At 38.6% G+C, this 10,220-nt stretch overlaps 1 protein-coding gene across 10 annotated transcripts in view; it reads right to left on the bottom strand.

Annotated features, from left to right (window-relative positions):
* Window positions 1-1,090: 1,090 nt before the first annotated feature.
* The window catches only part of gria3a (glutamate receptor, ionotropic, AMPA 3a), a 51,207-nt gene continuing 42,077 nt past the window's right edge, over window positions 1,091-10,220 (bottom strand). For 5 of the 10 annotated variants that reach the window (XM_058777338.1, XM_058777337.1, XM_058777335.1 and 2 more), the window contains 3 exons: window positions 7,019-7,133; window positions 3,832-4,079; window positions 1,091-2,483 (listed from right to left, as the gene is read on the bottom strand). In XM_058777338.1, coding sequence (XP_058633321.1) covers window positions 3,834-4,079; window positions 7,019-7,133 — 361 coding nt within the window. In that variant the 3' untranslated portion in view covers window positions 1,091-2,483; window positions 3,832-3,833. Of the gene's footprint in view, window positions 2,484-3,831; window positions 4,080-7,018; window positions 7,134-10,220 lie in introns of those variants that run through there. The other 5 variants (XM_058777343.1, XM_058777342.1, XM_058777336.1 and 2 more) reach the window with 3 other exon arrangements.

Raw genomic sequence — 10,220 nt, 5'->3', positions numbered from 1 at the left:
CGGACGCAAGGTCAGGAGCGCCCACTGCCACGCGCGTTGCCAGGCAACCGGAGGGACAAGAGCGAGCTTACAAACCGGCAGCAAAACAAAATAAATAAATAAGTAAACAAGGCGGATATAGACAGCAAAAGCTCGTCTCATCCAAACCAGACAGGCAGCGTATAAATTAAAACACCACTGAGTCATGGGGAAATGAGCGCGTTATGGCATTGGAGGGGTGTGGCGGGTGCATCACCATTTATTATCTGAATAAAAATCGTATGGCCAGTTTGCATAACTGCTGCAATGAGCAGCGAGCCAGACACTGGACTGTCCTTTAACGTTTGCGTTTGTGCTGTTTTTATACAGTCCAAACAAACACCCTATAATCTATACTTGCTCAAATGTTAAGAAGTAGTCATTTAGCAGGCGCTTTTATCTACAAGTAGCCTACTATACAGACACAGTCCTTCTGAAGGTCTCAAGGGACCAATGATGATTCTGTGGATCGAAACAGCAACCCTCTGGTGACCAGCAACACTAATGATAAGCCTTCAGAGGAATCAAGCAGCACTACATCGGTTATGAAGCTTCATAAACAGTTGCAGTGAAGCACTTTACCATTAATCTCTTTCTACGCAAACCTGTATAACTGTCAGCTTCTGCTGTGCTGCATGTACTACATTTACATGCACAGCAGGCGCTTATTTGCTCAGCAGGTGGCTTGTATTGCATTTGTGATGAGGATTATTTGTAAGAGAGTTATTATAAATATGATCATCTCTTCATTCAGAGCTTTTGACATGATCTCATGGTCTTTTGGTAGTTTAGTGGAACATGTCAGTCAGATGTGCAGAGCTCCAGCTGTGTAGCTGTCAGACGTGATAAAAGACGACAAAATTAAAATGACTTAAGGTGTTCTTCAACGTTAAAATACCTTCTACCAACCCAATCTGTACAGACAACTATAAGTAAGGCAATCCTACACTGAAATTCCCTGAAAAAAATGTAAGCATCAATGACAAATGAGAATGTTTGAAATGAAAACACATATACTTGAGTACAAATTCACAGCTGAAATGACACATTAGTCAGTAGAAATTTGTCTTAAATCTGTCTTTATTTACAAAATATACTTAAATGTTTAAGAGTTGGATGCAGTCATGCAAAGGGACAGATTATTGTTTTCCTCAGGATTTCATAATTTTCTATTCTTTTTTTTTATTAACAGGGGACGGAGGAGGAGGAGAGGGGAGCAGAAGCTGGGGCATGAGAAGAGGAGGCTTTATTGAAGTAAAGGCTGTTTTCATCCTTACTGTACATGCAAGTTCACTTAGAAATCAAACAGAAGTCAGTTTTTTAGAAAATCTTCAAAATAAGTAGGCATTTTACCATCTAAACAAAAGTTAAGAATTTAAACAGACTTTATCTGCTTTTATAAAATCAAAGATGTTTTCTCTTTTTTTCCCATCAGTTTATTAAAGTATTTTAAAACAAAAATGTAATTATAAACTATTAAACATTTTGTTGTTTCCTAAGCCTGACCTTAAAAATAACTGATCTAAACAGAAAACTGATTATATTTTTGTTGTTGCTGCTGCTGCTGATGTTATATGAATGTGCTGTCACTATTTATTTCCTATATTTAATAATAAAGTATTCTGGCAAATAAATTCAGAATCTTAGGGTTTATAGTACAGAACAGAGAGAAATATTCTTTCTCTCTCTCTCTCTCTCACACACACACACACACACACACGTACAGCCTGAATTCACTCCCACTACAGTAAATACGCTATGATCAGAACTCTAAATAAAATGCAAATTGTGAAAGGGAACCAATGTTGACATTATTTCTCTGATGTCATAAAGTATCTGAAATTATTATTTACATTATTCATAACAATTATGTTGATGAGGACACAGAATCACAGCACAAACTTTAAATGAATAAGCAGAATCCTTCAAAAATGTCATACAATTTGCATAAAATGTTTGTCTGCAGACACTTCTTCGAGCGTGAGTTGTCATGGAGACAAGCTGACTGTCACTCATTAAACACTGTCAGCACTGATCATGAGATCAACCAAATCAAACCTCTTATCGCTGAGTCTATCTATCTATCTATCTCTCTCTCCCTCCTTTTTCCGTCTTTCCCTCTCAAAATAAGAATAAGTTGAAATATGGTTTTAGACCCAGCACCCAGCAGGACATCTCCAGGACTTTGGTGAGATGGTCTGCATGATTTGATGTTTTGCCACTGGTTCAGTAAGGCACTGAGAGAGGGCGGTCGGGCGGCTGGCTGGCTGTTTGGTCCATCCGATAGTCTGTCGCGTGATTATTGGTTCAGGTTGTGGTCAGAGCCGAGAAGACAAGTGTTCAGGTGAGATGAGTTTTGGTTGGGTGCTTGTCCGCTTTCTAAAGGGAATCGCAGTCGACTCAAAGAGAAGGAGAGTCTATCCCATGCCACATACCACATGATCAGCAAGGGACAGGCTTCCAATCTGAGGATAAGAAAAGAGAGCAGCCCGACCTATTTGAGACTTGCAGACAAAAATGCTCTTTTGACAATAACAGAACAATTCACTCAGACAAAAGGCAAATCAACAAAGTGCTGATCTGAATGTAGAAAGTCTGAAGAGATGGAGTCCCTGATTCATGGTAAACAATTTAAAGCTGCTGTAAATTCCACCCAACTAAAAGCGTGGTCAAATTAGCCCAATTTCTGCAACCATTGTTTGCTGTCAATAGTGTAGTGATGTATGACACAGGTCACAGGGAAATAACTTTCAAGCAGCTTTCAAGCAATTTCACTTGACCAACTTAAAGTAGATGCAGAGTCTGCATGAGGAATCATTTCATCCTTAAGCGACATTCCTGATTGCATGGATTCCTATTGAAAATTTGCAGAACAAACGGTAAATGTGACCGCATCTTAAAATGTTGAATTAGAGACCACCTCTATCCCTGACATTTTGACAGGTGCCCTGAAGTTTTATGATTTTCTTACTGGTTACAAATAGCTCATATTATATAGTCGCTACTTACTGTCTAGTTATTTATGTTGTATATTGTTACTCTTTTAAAGGGAGTAAAGTAAGCAAGTGAGTATTTATTTTACATACACTATCATTCTTAAGTTTAAGGTCAGTACAAAAAATTCTATTCCAAATACATCCTGTTCCTTTGAACTTTCTATTCATAAAAGAATCCTGAAAAAATATCATGGTGTTCACAAAAATAATAAGCAGAACAACCGTTTTCAACACTGATAATCAGAAATGACTGGAGTAATGGCTGCTGAAAATTCAGCTTTGCAATCACAGGAGTAAATTACATCTAAAACATGTTAAAATAGAAAACGGTTATTTTAAATTTATTTCAAAATATATCACTGTTTTGAATATTTCCGATCAAATAAAAGCATCCATGGCGTGTATAAGAGACTTCTTTTAAAAAATCTTGCCAACCTCAAACTTTTGAATGGTAGTGTAATTTGTCATTTTAAAAAGCAACACTTCCCAACTCTGCTGTCTGGCTAACATGACTGGCCCACACTCACATTCTTGTTTCTTTTATGTTTACAAAGCCTAGGGGGTAGGTAGAGACAAGTGTGATTTCTCAGAACAACTCTTTTAGTGATATCTGTCAAATAGCAGGGACAGTTTATAAGTGTTATTCTAAAAAAAAAACAAAAAAAAAACAGCAGCTTTAACACAGTGAGAAACTTCACTTACCTCAGAACTGAACACCAACTCATGATCTCATCAGAAGTAGATCTCCCATCATTAATACCTTTTGCTTAAGAAATGGTATTACTAACAAACATTCAAAAACACACAGAAAACGAACCATTATATTTTGACGCTCTCTGTTCCGTAGACGTTATAGCCCTCTCTGTATGTGGTGAAACTCTGTGCGGTGGATGGAGGAGCTGGTTTGAAGTTCTGGGCATTTTTGGCAAGTTTGAGGCGTTTGGTCTCCTGGTGCGACTTATAGCAGAACTCCACCAGAGCCACAGTCATGGCCAGACCCAGACCCCCCACCAGGATATAGAACACACCAGCCACGTTACTGAGACTCAGCGCACTGGTCTTATCCTGCAGGGGGGAGACACAGTTAGTACAGAAGTAGTGTACTTGGATTCAAACCAAACTACTATATAATAATTAACAAATTAAACATGCATTACCAGCATGCACTCATTCACACTCACACACACAGCAACGTATCATCACTTTCGCTCTTTGCACACCAGGGGTTGCACGACAAGTCAACTCACTGGGTCTGTGTCGACTAGTCATGGTTCAAATGGCTTCAGTTGTGCTAGGTACATGCTGTTAGCTTTGTATAATAAGCTATAATGGCAAAAAATGCTCAAATTAATTAACTAACTTTCTCGTTAGTCTAAAAACAGCTTATATTGAAACCAGTCTGCCAAAATGACAGCTTGTGGAATGTATCACTTTATGACATAATAGTGTGGCTAAACACCACCTCAGATGAAGATGATCAACGCCTGTTTCTACATCGCTGCCAGTTTAGCCCTGCCCACCAATTGGCACATGCAGTATAAATAACGAGAATGGCAAACGCAGGTTTACACAGAAACTAAACGATAAAAGATGGCTCTAAAGACAACAAGATGCTGTGCAGTGCCAAGTTGTGGAAACAGTCTTTGCATTGCCTTCCTTCTGATCCCAACGTTAGAAAAGAGTGGATGACCTTTATTTTTAATGAAGCTCCAGACCGCGTCAGTAAGAATTTGGTCCTTTGTTCACTTCATTTTACTGTGGATTCGTTTACAAACAAAGCCCAATTTGACGCAGGATTTTCAGAGAGATTGAAAATAAAAGACGACGCAGTGCCAGCTATATTGGATCCGACGGTAATGTCGCACCAGACCAGAATGACTCTTCCATTGCATTGTTGTGAAGTCCCCCTTTTTGGCCTTTTATTTTTAAGTGTATGCTCAAATATACTGGAAATTATTCAAATCAACACAGAGTAGTTCACTTTCAGAAAGCATGTTATAAGTGCTGCAGAATTCTGAGATTCATTTACTTTCAAGCCAAATTGATCCAAAGTTATAGCAAACTGCTCTGAAACTAAGTTAAAACTTAAATTAAGTGGAGCTCAAAGGCTGACAGAAACCATAAGCGATTGAGACATGACTGCTTTTTTGTAGAATGAATCTGGAAATGGCAATTTCTCACCTGATTCAGCCGAGTGGACTTTCTGTGCACTCTGAAACTCTCCATTAATGCATAATTAGACTTGCCAGAGACAGCAAAGACTGCTGTTGTTGAGTCATAAGAATACAGTAAACACTGATCCACTGACTAGTCGACCACTTTCCATGTAGTAAAAATGAGAAGCCGTGCAAGCCCTATTACACACATACTGCACGCAATTTGCTTGGAGGGAAAGAAGATGAGCTAAATAAAAAGAGGTACTTGAGGGGTGTATTCAAAAGGGCATCAAATCAATATGAGATGTGCCCAGAGGTCAAAGGTTAATGTATTAAAAGCTCAGGCAGCTCAAGAGAGGAAGAAATTATTCCCTCTCTCCTTTCATACCTTCTTCGCTCTATTGGAAAAAGAGACAGTGAAACACTGCCCTCACACAGAACACACACATATATACACACACACACACACACACACACACACACACACAGAGCCAGCTCTGAGCCTCTCGCCCCCTCTAGAGGTGAAGTTGGGTCAGTACAGAAACATGACAAATAAGCTGCCATCAGAGAGCTACAGTCGGATCCTCTGGCTTCTTCGGTCTGCCATCTTAACAGAGGAAGTGAGGAAGAGGAGAAGGAGGGGGAAGAATATTGATGTTACTATGGCAATTCCCCTCTCTGAACTACTTCTGCAAGCTTCACAGCCTTCAAAACTCATTAACAGACACCTGCATGCGACCAACGCCACACCTCAAAACACAGACAAGCCTCAACAGGACTGGGTTCTGCTGCTGTGACCACCAGCCTGACACTCTGACACACACAAACACGGTCTGTCTTCACTAAAAGCCTGCGAAAGGGCAGCATAGCAACAGAGGAATGGGAGTGTAGCATTAGTGTTTTGAATGCAAAGCCTGAGACCTGTTTTTGAATACGGTTACCATGGTTACAGGCTCATATAGTCAATGGTATAGCCTCCGCTGTGCATATGCTTAAGGGACATGTTTTCAGAGTTAATTAACTTTCTTATCAGACTGGATTACACAGAGAATTGTAATAAAACAATTGCATTTTATGCTCATTAACTAGAGTCTCCAGGCAAACACACTTTCCTGCACGTGGTCTCTATTAAACTGATGCCAATGGATAATAAGGGAAAACAGTCCTTCATCAGGGGGCGCTGTGCAGTTTCATCAACTCGGTCAGGAATTAAACTAAAATTACCAAGGATATGTCCCAGGTGACTTAAGCATATTTTATCCATCTTCAAATAATATAACGCATTCAGACTCCTACTTTCTCCCTATATTAGCATTACACAATGCATCAATTAGAAATACTTTGTAAATGACTGTGCTTCTTTTAAATTTTCATTCTGATGATTAATGTCAATGAATGTGGCCTAGAGACGATTTATGCACAAATCGGTAAACAACAACAATATTGAAAACGAGGCCATGTCACAGCAGCAGAAGAGAAAGAATCTAATGAAATACTTAATTGTTATGAATGCTTACTACAAGATACTGTTATGTAACACTTAATTACTACATCATTAAAATAATGAATCATTGTGGGGTGAATAAATTCTTGTGTGTGTGTGTGTGGGGGGTCTATTGTGTTGCTTCGATATTGATAAAGGTTTTGATTTTGTCCTACATGATGTAAAAAAAAAAAAAAAAAAAAACTGCATACAGTATGTAAAGATGATTTCACAATGACGTGAATCCAGCTGGAGCCAAATCCACTAAATCCATTAAAACCGGTAAGTGACGCCGGGACTCGTTACGATATTTGTTGAATATGAATATGTTTGTTTGTTAGAAGTAGATGAGTGAGCAGACTAACCTTACTCCCAGAGTCTTTGGTCCCACATTCACCCTTATCGTACCACCACTTGTTTTTCAGCTTGTCTAAGATGCCTTGTTCACTGAGTTTCAACACTGCAAGGTTTACAGGAGTTCTTCACGAGGGGAAATAACATAAATAACATGGCACCATTATGTTATTTTATGTTATTAAAACTTAAACCTACCGAATATCTGTTAACCAAAGCGATACTGTAGGACACTTGGCCTTGTGCTGTTGATATCGTAGACAGCGAGAGAATAAGAGAGGGAGAGATGGAGAGAGAGAGAGGGAATGCAGGCAGGGCTAGCCTCAGTGTTACCTTCGACCTTTGACCTGGCAGTGCTACCTACTGTTATCGCTTTGAGTAATCGGCACTCACTGTTCCAACAGAGGCAGAGAGAGTAACCAACACAGCCAAACAGAGCATAATTACAAAGAGCATTGGGCAGATGAGTTTGGTTATTGTAATTGTGGTGTGAATGCAGCTTTTCTAACCCAGTATTCAGCAAGCCGGACCCATCGGGAGAAAAAACCCTTACTTGACTAACAGACAAACAGGACCCAGCAGTCAGAAGGGGAACCAGTCTGTGGTGGGTGAGGGCTGAAGCCAAACATCTTACAAACGAAAACGCCTAGCCCTTATGAAAGTCAGCACGTAAATAATAAACAAAATATTAGTGTTAGAGGGGGATTTGTAGATATTTGCTTAATGCACCCTTTTCAAATTTTGTTCCCCACAAATCATTTGTTTCCAGGGTAGCAGACAAAATTACGGAAACAGTATTACTCGACGATGTTACGATTCCTTCTGGGCATTTCGTTTTGTAAGATGTTAGTATGTCATCAGCAGGACTGCTGGGAAACTCAGTTTATTTTCCTTCTGCTAAATGATGAGAGTCGCAATCCAGCAAAGCAAATATGCCATACTTACCACCGTAACGAAAGCCAGCTTCAGACATCGAATGGTTTGATACCTGACGAATAACAGCTTGAAACAATGAGATCTGTTTATTGACACATGGACCTATTGCATGAGTACATTCAGCTTGTATTTATGTGTATCTATAAGTGATATTCTCTAACTCTACTCAAGCAACAGCACTTTATAAATTTGGTTTCTCCAATTTTCATTCAAATTTGACATTTAAATCAAAATTCTAAATCATTATTAACATTGCTAATACTTCAACAACAACAGTGTGTTCTAGTTAAAATGAAGTGGACATGGCTGCTATAATCGAATACTGTTTATGAGTGTACAGACCTGTTGAATTGACTCAGAACTCAAATCACCAACAGCTAAATACAATTGGATCTATCAGTAATCCATGCATGCATAAAAAAAAGAGGCCCTGATACTGATATGTTTGCTATGTGAAGAGTTGAGATGTTCTGTGAATTTCCAGCATACTGCAGTTTATTTTTTTAGATTTCGCTATACATTAATAGTATGGTATACTGGCTGGGTTTGCTGAATTACTCCAGTCATGCATTTCGGATCAGACTCAGGTCAATAAATGAGAAACATGCAGTTGTGATGTCATAACAGACTAGACACCCTCCACCCAGCATGCTCAACTTATCAATGCACAGACTAGGCAGCCATTTTGGTCTCAAGAGTTTAGATCTCAGGAGCCACTCATGAGCAACAGCCAATTACTGCAGTGAACTTGCTTTTGAAGACCAATCAGGACTGAGTGGGGCTGCCTTGCCCTCATGATAGGCTGAACACAGGGTGATCATTCTGCAGGCACAGGGGCTAAAGAAAAGTGTCCATAAATTCATTGAAAAGTGTGCGCAAGTATAATGGATTTGTGCTTGTTTGTGGTTGTCTGTGCATTCGTATGCAGATGAATGTGGTGTGTTTTGTGAGTCTACAATACGGCACCAGATCTTTCTCCACCTTTGATTTCTAGGAGTGCTTAATTAGAATTCTCACGTTTTCCTGTGATGTTTTGTCCCTTCAGGACTGTCTGGCCCCAGCAGGCTTATATTTTTCTTTAATTCCACCAACAAGGGAGCTACGGGCTTTTCCATGGGTTACACGCCAATTCAGGGAATAATCTGAGAAAGCTGGCGGCTCCAAAGGGATTTGCATACTTGTGGCAGGAAGTTGGCCAAAGTGTCTTTTCAAAAAAAAAAGTCATCTGGCTGTTTCATTGGACATGTAAAGATACCCAAGTCTTCACATTTCTCTTTTGCCATTACCAACAATTTGTTCAATATCACAAACAATAATCACTCAACATGCCCTCCAAATGTTTGGAAACGCAATAGGCTCAAAAATCCTTGGCATTTGTGAAGAATTCACAAGGGACAACACAAACTTTAAAAAACATAAAATCATAAACTAAAAATATGATTTCAGAACACATAAAATACCTTTTTTTTTTTTCATCTCAAAACTGTATTCTAATTGGTATGTTGTGTACTAACCTAATTGACAATCAATCATCTATGAAGGTGTGCTGATTTATTACTCTTCGAAATAGAAACAATTAATCAAGTTAAATTTAATCAAGTAATTAGGCACCACAGCTGACTATGGTGTTCATATAATGCTATTAATATGTAATCAAGAACAACTTCATTATTGCTGGTCTTCAATGATAACTGTAAGTTTCCTGAATGCATTTAGACAGAAAAAATGATAAATATTTATGCCGATATTGTCCAAAACCCCACTTCACCTAGGGCATTTCCAAACTTCTAGATGGTATCGTAAACTACAATGTAAACATGTAAGTGACAACTATGCTGAACTACAGCTACAAAATTAACTTTTTTTACCGAAAAAAAAAAAAAAAAAAATACTGTGTTGTGTATTTACATTTTTCTAGTAAATAAATTATTGTAAATTTTTCTGGTAAATATTCCTTAAAGAATAATGTTTTGTAATAAAAATTGTATTAATAGTAGCAGTACTATCATTACATTAATTAATTTCAAGTTAAACTGAACTTTTATTTTGACGGGTTGCTGTGAAGACCTTTAAGTTTCTGTTTGTATATGATATATGATGATAGTTTTTTTTTTTTTTCAAAAGAAGTGGCAAAATGCTCTTTAAGTGACTCACACAGCAGCTCTACAGATTATGTCCATGTGTTCATGTACTCATATATTGAGGCGGCAGAGGTAAACAAAACCGCGTTTCTGCGCCATTCATTCACACAGAGACACACAGAACATGCAGGATTCA

The sequence above is a fragment of the Onychostoma macrolepis genome, chromosome 05, assembly GCF_012432095.1.
Source record: "Onychostoma macrolepis isolate SWU-2019 chromosome 05, ASM1243209v1, whole genome shotgun sequence".
In the NCBI taxonomy this organism is placed as follows: Eukaryota; Metazoa; Chordata; class Actinopteri; order Cypriniformes; family Cyprinidae; genus Onychostoma; species Onychostoma macrolepis.
The sequence above is the reverse complement of the archived record's forward strand: the minus strand, read 5'-3'. Positions and strand labels throughout refer to the sequence as shown.